The following is a 17134-nucleotide window of genomic DNA, read 5'->3' on the forward strand; positions in this document are numbered from 1 at the left end:
GTCAGCCTCTCGGGTTCTGGCAACCACTGAATCGCTTCCTGCTGCCGTGGTCGCCCCTCTCTACGGTAGCATATGAATGGGATCGCTTGTGACGGGAGCTGCTGTCACTCAGCCTGATGTGTTGAGATCCGCCAGGCAGGCTCAGCTAAGAACTCCAAGAGGGTCAGGGTTCACAGAAGGCCGGGGTGTGTGTGTGTGTGTGTGTGTGGTTGGGAGGTGGGCGGGGTCGTGACTTGGCAGCAGGACCGGGAGAGGGCAGCTCTGAAAAGCAGGGCCCCTCTTCCAGACCCAGGAAAGCCGTGGAGGAAGATTCGAGAAGCTACCCTGGTTGCTCTCAGCAGGAGGGAAGCTCCGTCCTCAGGCCTTCCTCTCCGGCCCTGGGGGCCAGCTGGAGCCCCCGAAAGACGACCTGGCATCTTGGTACAGCATGCCCTGCCTCCTGCCCCTCCCCCACCCTCCTCCACCTGGGGCAGCTGGGTTCCTGATGCTGAGGCCCAGGGCTGAGTCCTGCCCTCCCTTGGGGTGGGGTCTCCCAAGCCAACAAGGAGACAGACCCCCTGCCCTGCCCCAGGAACAGGCTTTGGCTGGCACTGGTTCCAAGACTGGTGTTTTCCTGCTCCCCACGACCTCTCTTCCATCACCAGTTTTATGGAGGACGAAGGTCCAGAGCTGTGATGGAACTGAAACAAAGTCACCTAGGAGGCCTTCTGGCGACGTCCCCACACCTCCGTCCCCACCCACGCAGCTCAGCTGCCCCGGTCTCACGGCGTGGGGGCAGAGTCTTGTGTTTGCCCTGACACTTGCTGAGCCTCGAGGAGAGTGGGGCTCCATGAGGAAGTGACCCTAACACCCACCCTGGGCAGCCACGGTCCTGGAGCCGGGGGCAGGGCTGCTGAGGCTCTTGGAAGAACATCACTCGGCCCCAGTGGAAAACAGGCTGTTTTTCAAGGTGTTAAATACGGAATGAGCAAGGGCTGGCGACTCATCTCCAAGTGCCCGGGGTCCAAGTCCCGGCTCCACTTCTGATTTCAGCTGTCGTTACAGTGCACCCTTGGAGGCGGCAGGTGAACATGCTCAAGTACTTGGGTCCTTGACACTCATGCGGGAAACCTGGCGCCCTGGCCCAGCCCCAGCTGTTACGGGCATTTGAGGAGTGACCAGCAGATGAAAGATTCTCTCTCTCTCTCTCTCTCTCTCTCACCCTCTGTCTTTCAAATAAGTAAAAAATTTTTTAAGTGCTGACGCATTCTACAACTCGGGTGAAGATCAGAAACGTTATGCCGAGTGAATGGAGCCAGACACTTCCATGCAGAATCTAGAACAGGCAGAACGGAGCTGATAGCTTAGTGGTTAATGGTTACAAAGCAGAGAGATGTGGCAGTTGCACAACACCGGCATTAAAGCCCACAGAACCCCATACTTCATATCATGAATTCTGTACCATGTGAATTCCAGCCCCGGTTTTTTTCTTTTTTCTTTTTTCTTTCTTTTTTTTTTTTTTTTTAATCAACTTCAGTTCCCTCCACTCCTGATTCAAGTCCCAGGCACACCTCTGCCAGGCAAGACCAAGTGCCAGCCACCACCCCTGGGCTGTGGCCGCACTCAGAGTGGTGAGTCGATGACGGGGGCACCTTGTGAGGTGCACACGGGGATCAGTGAGTCGGGAGAGTTGGGATCTCAGCATGGAAGCCTGTGCTATCCTCGGGACCCTCAGGGTACTGTCCCAGCCCTGCCCTGCCTCGGCCTGGCCATCGGCCTCGGCTGCGGGGCTGGCCACCAGCCAGGTGGGGCAGGCCGTGCAGGTCAAAACTTGGCCCTTGAGAGAGCTATGGATCGTGCCAAAGGGCAGGCTCTGCTTTTCACCCTCCACTGCTTCTGCCCACAGTCGATTGCAAGGAGCATGGAGGCAGTGGTCAGAGCTGGGCCCAGAGGCCTGGTCTGGGCGGCCTGTCTGTTCCTGGCACTTCCTGTCAAGGCCACAGGTAAGACACTGCCGGAAGGGAAGACCCAGCGTGGGGATGGGGGTGGGAGGGAGTACTGTCAGAGTGAGTGGGCACTGAGACCCGTGGGGTGGGCTCCAGTGGAACAGTCCAGAGCGAAGGACTGCCACGGCTGTGCCCCGCTCTGGGCAGGAGCTCTGCCCACGCTATGCTGTCTGACCACCCAGAACAGCCCCCCTCGGGGGCAGGATTGTCCTGATACTTTGAGGGGGCCCAGGATTGGTCTCAATCAGGTCATGGGGACAAGCGCATGTGCAAAGGATGGTGCTGAAGGAGGAAGCTGCCCCACAGTTCCCAAGGGACAGGAGGCCCAGCAGCCACCCAGGGGCACCCAGGGGAGCCTGGGGGAGGGGAGGCAGAGGCAGCCAGGGGAAAACATGGAGCGCGCCCACCCCGTGGTTTGCTGGGTTAGGCTTAGAGTTGCCTCAGGGAGTCGGGGAGGCTATTTCCGCCTCTGGGGCAGGGGGCAGTCCCCAGCTATCTGGACCCAGGCCCTGGGGTGGGGAGGGCAGGTGGAGGGTGGCCAGGTGTGTGAGAGCCCCATGGGGGAGGGCTGCTGGGGCGTGGCTGCGATTTATTTGCATTTAACAGCCTTGCTGCCCCACCCCTCACCCACCCCTGTGCAGTGCAGTGTGGTGGGTGTGGTGCCAGGTTTCCTATCTAAAGGCTTTGCCAGCCCTGGGAGGGGCAGCTCCTCCAGTTCAGCAAGGTCCCCCATGTCAAAGCTTTCTTTAAAAAAAAAAATATATATATATGTATATATATATATATATATATATATATTTGAAAGGCAGAGTTACACAGAGAGAGGGAGACAGGGCAGAGCCAAGCTGAAGCCAGAAGTTTCTTCCAAGTCTCCTACGTGGGTGCAGGGGCCCAAGGATTTGGGCCATCCTCCACTGCTTTCCCAGGCACATCAGCAGGGAGCTGGATTGGAAGTGGAGCAGCTGGGACTTGAATCAGTGCCATATGGGATGCCGGCATTGCAGGCAGCAGCTTAACCTGCTGTACCGCAGCACTGGGCCCAATGTCAAAGCTTTAGAAGACAGAGAATAAAGAGTGCTCATTAGACCTTAGCAGATGAGTGATCTGGGTTCAAGTGACCAGCTCCAGGCCCCCAGTCCACTGGCAGGTGCGGTTTGGCCCAGAGGGGATGGTGGTGATGGATGGGGTCCCACAGAGGAGGAAGCCAGGGGTCCACAGGGCCAGACTCACAGCTCGCTGGGAAGGTTCACCAAAGTGTCACGCACCAAGTGTTCTGAACAGAGCTTGGAGGACCGGGCGCTAGGAGCACAGACGTGCCTGTCACATGGACAATCCACCTTTCACCCAGACCCCCGGGGAGGCTGCAACTTACCCCATGGCCCCCCTGCTCCCCTCAGAGCCTGAAACAGCTCAGCCAGAAGTGGACACGGCCCTGGGCCGCGTGCGAGGCCAGCGAGTGGGCGTGAAGGGCACCGACCGCCTGGTGGACGTCTTCCTAGGCATCCCGTTCGCCCAGGCCCCACTGGGGCCCAACCGGTTCTCAGCCCCGCACCCAGCCCAGCCCTGGGAGGGCGTGCGGGATGCCAGCCGCGCACCCCCCATGTGAGTAGTGGAGCAGGTGGTGGGCAGGGTCCTGTGGCGGGGGTAGGGGGCTGAGCAGCTGGCCATGGCTCCTACCTTGGCTGCAGGTGCCTGCAGGACGTGGAGAGAATGAACAACGGCAGGTTCACGGTCAATGGGGAGCATCAGATCTTCCCTGTTTCGGAGGACTGCCTGATTGTCAACGTCTATAGCCCCGCCGAGGCTGCTGCAGGGCCCGGGAGGCCGGTCTGCAGCCCACAGGGCCCTGTCCACCCATCCAGCTCTTCCCTGCCCTGCCCTCCCTCCCCTCCCTGTCCCCAACCCATCCCAGAGGTCCCATGGATGTGCTGGGCTGGTGGGTGGGCAGCCGGGGTCCCAGCTGGTGGCTGTCCCCACAGGTCATGGTGTGGATCCACGGTGGCTCTCTGATGGTGGGCGCTGCCACGTCCCAGGACGGCTCAGCCCTGGCTGCCTACGGGGACGTGGTAGTGGTCACGGTGCAGTACCGCCTGGGCATGCTGGGCTTCTTCAGGTGAGGCGCTGGCACAGCAGAGGGCGTGGGCAGCGCTGAGGACGCACTGGCTCGAGGGAGGAGCTGGGGACCCAAGGTGGGAGTTGAGAATCTGAGTGGAAGGACCCTTAGCCCCTGCTGCTGGCGGTGGAGGAGTGCTCCCTGACGCTCCTCCCCAGGGGAGGAGCCCAGCCCAAGCCCCAGTTGCGCGGTGGACTTGGCCCCTTGGGCAGGGTGTCGCTGCTGGGCTGCATCCAGGGTTCCGGTCAGGTACAGGGTCAGGGAATGACAACCTGGCCGTCTGCCCAGCCAGGCCTCCCACATTCCAGGCCTGGCGTGTGGGCAACAATGGTGGCTCAGAGCCAGGCCAGACGCAGGGGCCAGAGGAGGCTCAGGCGTCCTAGTGGCAGCCTCAAAGCAGCTCAAACCTGAAAGACCGACTGCTGCCGCACTCTGCCCCCAGCACCGGGGACGAGCACGCGCCTGGCAACCAGGGCTTCCTGGACGTGGTGGCCGCTCTGCACTGGGTGCAGGGCAACATCGGCCCCTTCGGAGGGGACCGCAGCAGTGTCACCATCTTCGGCGGATCTGCTGGGGGCGCCATTGTCTCTGCTCTGGTGAGCTGCCAGGAGGTGGCCTGGGCTGGAAGGGCCCGGTGTGCCCAGGCCCCAGCTCCTCTGACAGCTGTGTCCTCCACATCCAGGTTCTGTCTCCCATGGCCACAGGGCTGTTCCACAGAGCCATTGCCCAGAGTGGGGTCATCGGCATGCCAGGGATGATGGAGTCTGACCCGTGGCCCAGAGCTCAGGTCTGCACGTCCTTCCCTCTCTGACCCCTTGACTACCTCCCGACCCTACCCTAGAGTCCCAGAGTCGGGCGGTCACTGGTAGGAAGCTCCCACCAGGCAGAGAGGGACCCACTAGGAGGAAGAAAGCATCACCCCAGAGGAAACAACTGGTACAATCTGGCAGGTGGGCAGTCAGGGAGGACTTCCGGAGGAGGCCACCACCGAGCAGACCATGAGGGTGGGGTCTTAAGGAGCAGTCTCGAGACATCTGTTGGGCTCCGGATTCCTACCCAAGACCCCCACCAATAGGCAGTGTGAGGAACAGGCAGAGGGAGCCCCAGAGGGCCCCAGAGTGGAAAGTGCACCAGCAAAGGCTGTGGGTGTGAGACAGAGTGACAGCCCTGGAAGCGGCCATCGGGTGGGGCCTGGAGCATATTAGGGACAGAGCAGGAAGTGAGAGGCAGCGCCCGGGGATCTGGACCTTCTCCAGGGGCAGAAGGGAGCAGGGCACTGACACGACTGAGCCGCCTGGAGCGGAAGGTGGGTTGGAGGGAGTGACCTGGGAGGCCTCATGGGGTCTGGGCAAGAGAGGCCAGTGATGGGGCGGGAGAGCGTCATGGGGTGGGGCTGGGTCCATGCCGAGGTGCAGGAGTGGACTGGGCATCTTAAATATCATCTGTTTATTTGAAAGACAGAGTGACAGGGAGGGAGGGAGGGACAAATCTTCCATCCGCTGGTTCACTCCCCAAATGGCAGCAGCAGCTGGGGCAGGACCAGGCCAAAGTCAGGAGCCAGCAACTCCATCTGGGTCTCCCACGTGGCTAGCAGAGGCCCAAGCACTTGGACCATGCTCTGCTGCTTGCCGAGGCACCTTAGCAGGGAATTGGATCGGAAGTGGAATAGCTGGGACTCGAACTGGCACTCTGATATGGGATGCCAGTGTCATGAACCACAGCTTAACCCACCGCACCCCAAGACGAGCCCCAGATGATCGGGAACCTCGGCATCGGCACATTGCCTATGTCTGGACAGCAGCCCTGGGCCCCCACACCTGTGCCGTGGCCCAGACGGACTGTCTCAGCCACAAATTCTAAGTCCTTCCCAGCCTCCCCTGAGTCCTAAGAAAAACACAGCTTGACCCCTCTGTCCTTAAACTAAAGTGAAATCCTGCTGGTGTGCATATGCCCCGCCCGGCTTGGCGAGCTGGCCAGAGGCCATCCCTCCAGCCTCCCCTGTCATGGACTCCTGGGCCCCAGCCTCAGTATCCCCCACCACTCCTGGGCCTACTGCAGCCCCTGCTGGGAGCCCTCCTACACACGCTGTCTCGCTCTCTGGGAACACTGGTAACTGGATAAAGACAGCGTACTCAGAGCCTCAGAGGGGAGCCAGCCCAGCACCCAGAGAAAGATGGTTTGCTATAAAGGAGAGGAGGGTGTGTGTGGAAAGACACAGAGTCCCCAGGGACCACCCAGGCTGGTGGAGCAGGGTGGGCTTCTCTCAGGTGGTGGAAGATCTAGGGCCAAGCATAGGAAGTCCTAAAAGACGCACCCTCCCTCTGCCAGGGGCCGGGGGGCTGGAAGGTGGGGTGCTGGCTGAGAGGCAGGCAAGGCTCTTTGTGTGTCCCCAGAGCGTCGCGAGCTCCCTGGCCTGCAGCGCCACCTCCCCGGCCGGGCTGTTGCAGTGCCTGCGGCAGAAGGAAGGAGAGGAGCTCATCCCGACCAAGGCTTCGGTAGGCCCACCTCCCGGGTGGGGATGCTGTCCAGCCCCTGCGGGGGCAGGAGGGCAGCCAGCCACCCTGGGGGCAGGAGGGGGGGGCCACATGCCCCCCAAGGGCAGGGCCTGCCTTCTCCGGAAGCATCAGCTGCCAGGTCTCCGGATGGCCCCGACCCCCAACCCTGTGATCTCCAGCCCCCCTCTCCCACTCCAGCCTCAGCCGTTCGGGCGTGAGGTTGAGTGGCCCCTGGGGTCCCATCCCTGGAGCTCGGTCCTCACTGGGGGGGCCTCCTGCTTTGCTTTCTTCTGCAGAATTTTTTTTATGCGACCTACACCTCTGATGGCGCCTTCTTTCCCAAAAGCCCCCAGGAGCTCCTGGAGGATAGGCAGTTCCACCCCGTGCCCTTCCTCCTGGGCTTCAACAACCACGAGTTTGGCTGGCTCATCCCCAGGGTGAGTGTCCTCCAGCCCCGCCCCAGTACCATCACTCCTGCCCTGGGCACTGAGCACTCCTGCTACTCCTATTTGATGGCTGGAAAAGCTGAGGTCCAGATAGGCTTGAGGGGCTGCTCAGGGTCACAAAGCCGGTGTATTCTGTTTGAGGACCAAGCTTTTGCACCAAGTGGCTTTGCAGGCAGTGCTGGTGTGTAGCATGGCCCTGCCTGCATCTGTACATCAGTCTCTGTGAAGCTGGTTCTTGTGGCTGTACCTGAGAGATGACCTAAGACTCAGGCTGCAGATGGCGTCCAGCCTCTGGGGGCCTCATGGGGCCAGTTTGCCTTCCTATCCCCTCCAGGTGCACAGAGCGCCACACAAGAAGTCCAACAGCATGCTTTCTTCCCAAGTGTCTTGCTATATCGCTCTTCCTCTTCCACCCCTGTTCACAGCAAGTCCTTCTCAATGTTTTTCTATTTCTTTTCATTTTATTCGAAAAGCAGAGACACAGGTCTTCTAGCTGCTGGTCCACTCTCCAAATGCCTGCAACTCCTGGGACTGGACCAGGCTGAAGCCAGGAGTCTGGAGCTCCATCCGGGTCTCCCCTGTGGGTGACGTCATCTACTGTACTTGATCTGCCTCCCAGAGTGCTGGGTAGCAGAAACTTAGATTGGAAGCTCTCCCTTCTGGGGTGTGGCTGTCCTAAGAGGCATCTTTTCTTTTTAATGATTTTTTAAATCTTTATTTACTCATTTTTCATCTACTTGAAAGACAGAGTGACGGATATGAGAGAGAGAGATCTTGCAACCACTGGTTTACTTTCTGAATACCTACAACAGACCCTACAACAGGGTCAGGCCAAAGTCAGGAGCCTGGAATTTCATCAGGTCTCCCACGTGGAGGGAGATATGGTCACTTAAGCCATAATCTGCTGCCTCCAATGATCCAGTAACAGGAAGCTGGATTGAAAGCCAAGGTGCTGGGGCCAGCGCTGTGGTAGAGCAGGTAAAACCTGTAGTGCCGGCATCCCATACAGGCACCGGTTCAAGACGCGGCTTCTTCCGATCCAGCTCTCTGCTATGGCCTAGGAAAGCAGTAGAAGATGGCCCAAGTCCTTGAGCCCCTGCACCCATGTGGGAGACCTGAAGGAAGCTCCTGTCTCCTGGCTTTGGGTGAGCATAGCTCTGGCCATTGCAAAGTGGAGAGTGAACCAGTGGATGGAAGACCTCTCTCTCCCTCTGCCTCTCCTTCACTCTCTGTGTAACTCTGACTTTCAAATAAATAAATAAATCTTTAAGAAAAGAAAGAAAGAAAGCAGAGGTGCCAGAGTTCCCTCCCAAGCTACACGCTGTGCCAAACGCCAGCCCCACAATCACACAACATAGGGCCCAGCCTCGTGTTCCTCCACGCTGGCATTTGGGCGGCTTCAAGCTTTTGCCAGGGAAGCCAGCAGGGCAGTGAACATCGCCGTGTGAAGACTCTTCCAATGAAGTTACTCTCTGAGAAGCAGGGGCTTAGGACCTCACACACAAAAGCTCATGGAAAATGGAATTAAAAGATCAGCTTATTTTAGCACAAAACGATTGAGACCAGGCGTGTTTTTTTTCATCATCCTTATTTCCCATGAGCTTTTTGAATTTCGCTTGTATCTTTTTTGTGAAGACAGAACTCAAGCCACAGCTATCATTTTGATTGCTCTGGGTTCCTTGTGTTTCCATGTAAGTTCAAGTTGCCAATTTCTAAAGAAAAAAAAAAGAGCAGTTGAGATTTTAAAAATGTATTTATTGTGGCTGGTGCTGTGGCGTAGTAGGTTAAGCCTCTGCCTGCAACGCCAGCATCCCAAATGGGTGCTGGTTTGAGTCCTGGCTGCTCCACTTCCACACCAGCTCCCTGCTATGCACCTGGGAAAGCAGCGGCAGATGGCCCAAGTACTTGGGTCCCTGCACCCACGTGGGAGCCCAGAAGAGGCTCCAGGCTCCTGACTTCAACCTGGCCCAGCCACAGCCCTTGCAGTCATCTAGGGAATAAACCAGCAGATGGAAGACTCACTCTCTCTCTCTCTCTCTCTCTCTCTCTCTTCCTGTCTTTGTAACTCTGTCTTTGAAGTAAATTTTAAAAATGTATTTATCTCTATTACTTGCTTGAAAGGCAGAGAGACAGGGACAGAGGAGCGATCTCCCATCTACCGCTCCACTCCCCTAATACCTGCAGTGGCTGGGGCTGGGCCGGGTGAAAGCCCCAAGTGCAGAGTTCAGCTGGGTCTCCTACGAGGATGCCCCCAGCCCAAGGACTTGAGCCATCACCTGCTGCTGCCCAGGGTGAGCGTCAGCAAGAAGTTGGATTGGAGGCAGAGGTGGGATTCGAACCAGGGGACTCCAATATAGGCTGTAAATGTCAGCAGCAGTATCTTACCCACTGGGCCAAACGCCTGCCCACAGACCTGGGATCTGAACCCACACAGACTCCAGAGACTGTGCTCTTACAGCTGCAACGTGTCAAACAGTGTTTGACGTTTTTAACTTCCCCTGTAGCCCCCTGGGTCTTAATGTCCTGCTGTGAAAATGTTGCCCAAAGGGTGGGCATTTGGTGGAGCAGAGAAGACCCCGCCTGCTACACCCGCATCCCGTATTAGAGGGCCTGGTTTGGGTCCTGGCTCCTCTGCTTCCCGTCGAGTGTCCCTCCCACGCACACCTGAGAGGTGGCCAAGGCTGGCTCAAGTACGCTGTAGGAGACCCACACGGAGCTCTGTGCTGGCTTCAGCTTGCTCCAGCGCTGGCTGCTGTGGGCATCTGGGGAATGAACCAGTGGGTGGAGATGTGTATGTGTGCATGTGTGTGCATGTGTGTGAGCCTTTCAAATAAAATGAAAATAAGAACTAAGTCAAAACTCTTTTTAGACATTGAGCCTAGCTCCCTGTTCTCTACAGAGCTGCCACTGACCTCATGCCCAGGGAATTTCATGCTGCCGTCCCCAGCGGCCCCCACCCCACCCCATGTGCTGCCTACTCGAGGTCCATCTCTCAGATGCGAGGCCTTGTGGGTTGGGCGATGCTTGACTCCATCTGAGTTCAGGGGCCCAGGGCTGGGAACGGGGCTGGGGACAGTGGTCAGGCTGGACTGAGAGGCCTCGGTGTCCCTGCAGGCCTGGGGGTTCCTGGATAAGATGGAGCGGATGAGCCGGGAGGACTTGCTGGCCCACGTGAAGCCCTACCTGACCTATCTGGTGAGACAAAGAGGGAGGAAGGAGTGCGGTAGGCAGTGCCCCTCCCCACCCAGGGCCGCCCACCTACCACCAAGCCCCACGGCCCACCCAGGAATCCCCGAGGACGTGAATCAACGCAGTTCTCAAAGGGAAACATCATTGCCACTGTCACTGCAGAGCCTGCCCTTAGGAAGCACTTCCTGTGTGCCACGCTGAGCACTGGGGCAGGAGTCAGCTCCTTCAGTCCTCACTGGCGCTCTGTGACATATGGACGTTCATCAGTCCCATTTTACAGATGAACAAGCTGATGAGGCAGAGCAGAGCTTGGGCCAACTCTACCTGACCCCAGAGCCTCCACCATTTCCATCATACTGTCAGACGTGGAGCCAGATGGAGCTGGAGTCTACCCCAGCCCCGGGCCACCGCCCAGTTATCCCATGCCCTCTGAGCCCGTGCCTTCTGCTCTAGAGGGGAATGTTGCTTTCTGCTCGCCTGAGCTGTCGTAAGGAGGCATGCACGTTGCATCCGGGGAGTCTGCCAGGGTGCTAGTACCCAGGAGGTGCTCAGTCTACGCACACTTCCCTCCCTACTCACACAGCTTCACCACCGCACTCAGGAGTGATGGGAGCCCGCATCATTTGTTCTTCCACTTCTCAGTTAATTTCAACTGATGACTCGCTGGGGACTCCACACAGGCTGCCCAAGACCCCTACCCGATGGGGACTGCCCTTCAGAGGGGTCACGTGGCCAAGAAGTGGTCAGAGAGCCCGGATTTGACTACAACCCTAATCTTATCCCACCCAGACACCTTCTAGAAGTCCCAGGGAGGCTGGAGGGCAGGTGGCTGGCCCCCAGAAGGGGAGCCATGCCAAGTGCCAGAGGCCGGGGCAGGGGACTTCTTGGGGAGGTCTGCCGTAGTCCCGGAGCAGGCCTGCTCCTGCCCTCTTGCCCCAGGGTGTGCCGTCCGAGGTGATGTCTGCCGTCATCGATGAATACCTAGACAGCGATTCAGGCGCACAAGACAGACGCCGGGCTTTCCAGGAATTGATGGGTGACATCATCATCGGCTTCCCAGTCTTCAATTTCTCCAGAAGCCTCCTAGGTAAGCCTGTCCCTGGCCACCTGCCCTGTGCTTCCCACTTTGGAGTGGGAGCTGGGACAGCATAGGTGGTGGCACAGCTCTAATAGGGTGCAAGTTCCCCCAGTGCCCCCTCCTGGTCTAAGTGGCAGCTTCGTGGACCTGAGAGCTGTCCCTAGCAGATCCATTTGCAGGGAAGAAAACAGGGGTTTGGAGAGGTGTAGCGACTCGTCAGGGGTCCCCCAGCCACACCTGTCATGGCTCTCCAGGGGTCACTGGAGCCGTGAGCCTTGTCCTCGTTCAGAACTCCTCCTGGGAGAAAGGTCTCGCTTCCTCCACACCTGGCTGCAGCCCTAGACAACTCCTAGCTGTGAACTTTGTGGCCCCGGGCTCTGGGCCACCGTGAGGATTGAATGAGTGATCACACGCAGTACACGGAAGCGCGCTCCACTCCCAGCACACGCTCAGCCAGTGCTGGCTGCTGTTGGCTTCTGTCCTCGTCCTTGTCACCGTCGGGACTGGTGTATTATGAGCCTGTGCCGTCAAGCCCGGGAAGCCAGCAGACCACAGGTGCCTGACTCCCATACCGCCCTCTCTCTGCAGACTCCGGCAGCCGCATCTTTTTCTACGAGTTCCAGCATCGGCCCAGTTGTTTTGAGAAGATCAAGCCGGACTGGGTGAAGGCTGACCACGGGGCCGAGAGTCCCTTCATGTTTGGGGGGCCCTTCCTCACAGACGAGAGCTCCCTGCTGGGTAAGGACGGACAGACAGACAGATATGCGTCCCCTAGGCTGCCTCGCCCCATGGGCTATGGCGGGGCTTGAACAGCAGTCTGGGGTCAGCACCAGGAGCCCTCGGGTCCCCTCCAGGCCCCAGCTGGCCCTGACCTGGGTCTGTCCCTCCCATCAGCCTTCCCAGAAGCCACAGAGGAGGAGAAGCAGCTGAGCCTCACCATGATGGCCCAGTGGGCCCACTTTGCCCGGACCGGGTGAGTGAGGGAGCAGGCACAGCCAGCCTTGGGCCCGGGACGCAGAGATGAGTCCCCAGAGGGCAACAAGGAGGCCTTGGTCCAGGCTCATTCCTCCCACCCAGGGACCCCAACGGCAAGGGGCTGCCTTTTTGGCCCCAGTTCAACGAGTCAGAGCAGTACCTGGAGATCGGGCTGGTGCCACGGGCCAGCCAGAAGCCGAAGGAGGCCCGGATGCGGTTCTGGGCAGAGACGCTCCCCAGCAAGGTCCGGCAGTGGCACCAGAAGCAGCAGGGCAGGAAGGCCCCTGAGGAGCTCTGAGGTGAGGCCTGGGCCTTCTTCTTTTTTTTTTTTTTAAGATTTATTTATTTATTTGAAAGTCAGGAGCTGGCACTGTGGCACAATGGGTTAAAGCCCTGGGCTGAAGCACCAGCATCCTATATGGGTGCCGGTTCAAGACCCGGCCGCTCCTGTTCCAATCCAGCTCTCTGCTGTGGCCTGGGAAAGCAGTGGAAGATGGCCCAAGTCCTTGGGCCCCTGCACCCACGTGGGAGATCCGGAAGAAGCTCCTGGCTCCTGGCTTCGGATCAGCGCAGCTCCGGCCGTTGCAGACAATTAGAGAGTGAACCATCAGATGGAAGACCTCTCTCTCTCCCTCTCTCTGCCTTTCCTCTCTCTGTGTAACTCCGACTTTCAAATAAATAAATAAATCTTAAAAAAAAAAAAAGAAAAAAAGAAAGAGTTACACAGAGAGAGAGAATGAGAGGCAGAGAGAGAGAGAGAGGTCTTCAATCCGCTGGTTCACTCCCCAGTTGGGATGCCGGCACTGCACGCAGCAGTTTTCCCCGTTACACCACAGTGCCGGCCTCGGCCTGGGCCTTCTTGGCTGGGCCAATCCAAAGTGTGGCGGAGAGCCAGCCTCCTTCTCCCCTGATGTGGGCTCAGGGTCCTTCTGCACCTCAGGACATTTGCACAAGCTCCTCCCTCCCCCTTTTCCTCTTGCCTCATGACAAATTCCGGCTTGTTCTTCAAGATCCTGAGAAGATCCAGTCCCCCAAGAAGCCTTCTCTGGGCCCTGTGGTCCTCAATCAGTATCTAGACGGTAGCACACAGTCCACCCTGGGCTCACACTGTCTATGTCTGTCCCCAGGGGCCAGTGTCACTCTGTCACTCACACAGGGAGGAGGCAGGACCTGGAGGGAGGGGACGTTTGATGAGTGACACACAGAGTATGTGAGTGGTGGCCGCTGGACTGGAGCCCTTCAGTGCCGAAGTCTTGCTCAGTTTGCCAGAGGTTTTGTTGGCTCTGGCCAGGAGGCAGAGTCCTGGAGTAGGGGGGACTGGGTCCTAGAGGCATCCAGCCTGCGGCAGAGCTCAGGCCTCCAGGGGCTCCTCCTCTGCTGCCCGGACTTGGCCCCTGCACAGGACGGAGCAGACACACACAGCAGATCTGGACGGCACCGGTTACCGCTCTGACCCTCAGGTCCGGGCACACATGCTCCACGCCCCAGTGCCTGGGCTCCACCCTTCCCAGGTGGGGGCGCTCGGCACAGCTCCCAGAGTGCCCACCAGGACCCTGCCTTGGTCACCCCAAGTTCCTGATGGCTGACGGTTACAGGGAAAGAATCCTCTGCTGGGACCCGTTCTCTTCCGGGAAGTCCGTTAGGACAGCAAGCAGGGACATGTCCTGTTCTTCCTCGAAAGCTCGGCAGGTGGAGGTGGAGGTTGTAGTGTGGTGGTTCGAGTCCCAGCTGCTCCACTTCCTATCCAGCTTCTTGCTAATGTGCACCCTGGGAGGCAGTAGATGATGGCTCAAGCCCTTGGATCCCTGCCATCCACATGGGAGACCCAGATGGAGTTCTGGGATCCTGGATTCATTCTGGCCCAGCCTGGCTGTTGTGGGCATTTGGGGAAGTGAACTAGTGGTGGAGAGAGCTCGCTGTCTCTCCCCGTTCTCTCAAATACGTAGTTTGAAAAGAAAAAAGCTCACAGCGACTTCTCGTTCCCCTTTGGACAAGTTCAAATTTTTTATTTAGCATTGAACCCGCCCTGTTCTCATCTGCTTCCTCTCACTGGGGAAATTTGGCCGCGCAAGCTGCTGAAGAGCCTGCCAAGTGAACAGGGTCCCGATTGTAAGGTGCACGGGGCCATGAGGGACAGGAAGGAGGGGCCGCCAAGCTGAGACCTAAGACAAGTAGCGATTACCCGGACTGGGTGGGGAGGGGAAGGGTGTTCTGGCAGAGGGAACAGCAGAAGCAAAGACCAGGTAGGTGAGACGTGCTAGGAGACACAGTGTGGCCGAGAGATCAGCAAGGACAGGCTCCTGGGGGCGTGGGAGAGCTGGCAAGGGTCATAACCGGGTGGGATGCAAGCACGTTTGTCATGTGCAGGAGGGTGACTGGAGGAGTGAGGGTGGCAGCAGAGAGCGGGGAAAGACCCGTGACCAGCTGGGGACTGATGAGATGCAAAGGCGAGGGGGCAGCCTGGGGGCTGGCAGGAGAGGTGCTGAGAACCAAGCCCTGGTTTGGGCCACGCTGGATATGAAAAGGGGCTCTGTCTTCCAAACCCAAAGGTGCCCCAGGCCTGGCAGGCATGGGGGAGTGAGGACACCCCAGGCTTCAGCGTCACCATTGTCACTGGTCCCTGGAGAGGGAAGACAAACCTGCTGATGAGGCCTCAGCCAGCCCTGTCTCATGTCGTGCTGTTCACGCAGGCAGAGAGAAAGGACTGGCACCACGCCTGCCTCTGGGGGTTCCGAGCCTCTCTCGTCTCTATTCCTCCTGCCTGGGGCCCCTGCCCCAACACTGGCTGGAAACTCCCCTTCTGCCGGCCAGGGTGTCCTTGACAGGCTGATTCCCTACCCAGAGGACCCAGCAGCCGGATGAGAGGAGCAAACCGCAAACAGCAGGTGCCACCAGGTCTGGTGGATCGCAGGAAGGGTCTGTGCGCAGTGTGAGAGGGTGGACACAAGGGGGCGCTGCAGGAACAGATATGCACACCGGGACCCAGCCGCAGGGACTACTAGCCCTAGCAGATACCGCTCAGCACAGCTAAGGGCACATATACCCAAGGCCAAACGTAGTTCCTCCCACAAGCAGCAGTCTCATACACACACAGTCCGAGTTCCAATCCAGTGCGACTGCTTTCTGGATTTGTATCTTGAGCAAGCTGCTGGTCTCTCAATTTTCCCATCCATAAAATGGGACCAGTGATAGGGTTTCTGTCATGGGCTGCTCTGCATGGAAGGGTCACAGAATAGTGTCTGCCCACATCAGTGCTCCATACATGCTCCCTGGCCTAGGGGCGGGCATGGACTCCAGTCATGCAGTCTGGGGAAAAAATCATTCAGAGATGGGAGAATTGGAGGATGTGAGGGCCTCGTCATTTGAGCATGGGCTTCTTCCATCTTAAAATCACTTCCCAGTCTGGGGCTGCCCAGAAGGGTTGGCAAGCACGGCTCTGTGAGGGTCTGAAGGGCAGTCTGGGTGTCCTGTGGGAGTCCCCGGCCTCCCTGGCACGCTCGGGGAAGCCATGGTCCAAGCCCTTGGCTGGCTTTGCCTGTAACCTGCCCTCTTGGGTTTTAGATCACCACCTCCACCTCCCCCGACCTGTCCCCCCACCCGGCTCCCAGCCCAGCTTGCCCAGTCCTGGGAAGGCCGATACAACAACAGAAAGAAAGGGCAGGGGCTGTGGTGCAGCCATGTGGGACGCCTGCCTCCCGTATGGGAGTGCCTGGGACTGAGTCTGGTCTCCACCTCCGCTTCTGGTCCAGCTTCCCGTGAATGCTCCTAGGGGGCAGTGGACGGTGGCTCAAGTGCTTGGGCCCCTGCCACCCTGCGGGACTTTCTGGCTCCTCACTTCAGCCTGGCCCAGCCCTAGCTGTTGGAGGCATTTGGGAAGTGAACCAGCAGATGGAAGCATTTTCTCTCTCTCTCTCTCTCTCTCTCTCTCTCTCTCTCTCTCTGCCTTTCAAATAAATACATCCCTAGCCACTGCAGCCATCTGGGGTGTGAACCAGACAGTGGCCGATCTCCCTTTCTGTGTCTCTCTGTAACTCTGACTTTCAAATAAATAAAACTTTTTAAAAAATAATTTTTCAAAAAATTTTTAAATAACAGAGCAAATCTTTTTTAAAAAGTGGCATTGACTCTCTGGCTCAGTTTGAGATGTCACCATCTTAACAATATTAACCCATCCATGAGGACAGGATGTTTTTCTACTTATTTTTCAGATCCTTTTTTTTTTTTTTTTTTTTTACAGGCAGAGTTAGACAGTGAGAAAGAGACAGAGAGAAAGGTCTTCCTTCCATTGGTTCACTCCCCTACTGGCCACCACAGCTGGCGCTGTGCTGATCCGAAGCCAGGAGCCTGGTGCTTCCTCCTGGTGTCCCATGTGGGTGCAGGGACCCAACACTTGGGCCATCCTCCACTGCCTTCCTGGGCCACAGTGGAGAGCTGGACTGGAAGAGGAGCATCTGGGACAGAATCCAGCACCCCGACCGGGACTAGAACCCGGGATGCTGGCGCCGCAGATGGAGGATTAGCCAATTGAGCCACAGCACCAGCCTAGATCCTTTATTTTTACTTATTTTATTTGAGAGAGAGAGCGGGACAGACAGAGATCTTCCATCCTTTGGAGCACTCCCCAAATGCCTGCAGCACCCAGGGCTGGGCCAGGCTGACACCAACAGCCTGCAGCCCCCCACCCCCACCCCAGGCTCCCCGTGAGTGGCAGACACCCAGCTGCCTTCGCCATCACTGCTGCCTCTCAGGTGCTCATGGGCAGGAAGCTGGATCAGAGGCAGAGCCAGGACTCAAAGCCAGGCGCCATGGTACAGGATGCAAGCCTCCAGAATGGCGGCTCAGTCAAATGCCCG

General features: G+C 58.2%; 1 protein-coding gene across 2 annotated transcripts; it reads left to right on the forward strand.

Moving 5' to 3' along the window:
* The first annotated feature begins 1420 nt into the window (after positions 1–1420).
* CES3 (carboxylesterase 3) lies at positions 1421–12974 on the forward strand. Of its 2 annotated transcripts, XM_062177103.1 has the most exons (15): positions 1422–1610; positions 1886–1982; positions 3383–3587; positions 3674–3812; positions 3965–4098; positions 4541–4694; positions 4781–4885; positions 6492–6593; positions 6890–7030; positions 10154–10234; positions 11168–11315; positions 11895–12044; positions 12201–12279; positions 12384–12580; positions 12743–12974. In XM_062177103.1, the coding sequence occupies exons 2-14, from the start codon at positions 1901–1903 to the stop codon at positions 12577–12579; spliced, it is 1716 nt and encodes a 571-aa protein (XP_062033087.1). In that variant the 5' UTR covers positions 1422–1610; positions 1886–1900; the 3' UTR covers position 12580; positions 12743–12974. The 2 variants fall into 2 exon arrangements, with proteins under 2 accessions (XP_062033088.1, XP_062033087.1); XM_062177104.1 differs by lacking the exons at positions 6492–6593; positions 6890–7030 and having other exon boundaries at positions 1421–1610.
* Positions 12975–17134: the final 4160 nt, after the last annotated feature.

This window comes from Lepus europaeus, chromosome 19 (genome assembly GCF_033115175.1).
Source record: "Lepus europaeus isolate LE1 chromosome 19, mLepTim1.pri, whole genome shotgun sequence".
In the NCBI taxonomy this organism is placed as follows: Eukaryota; Metazoa; Chordata; class Mammalia; order Lagomorpha; family Leporidae; genus Lepus; species Lepus europaeus.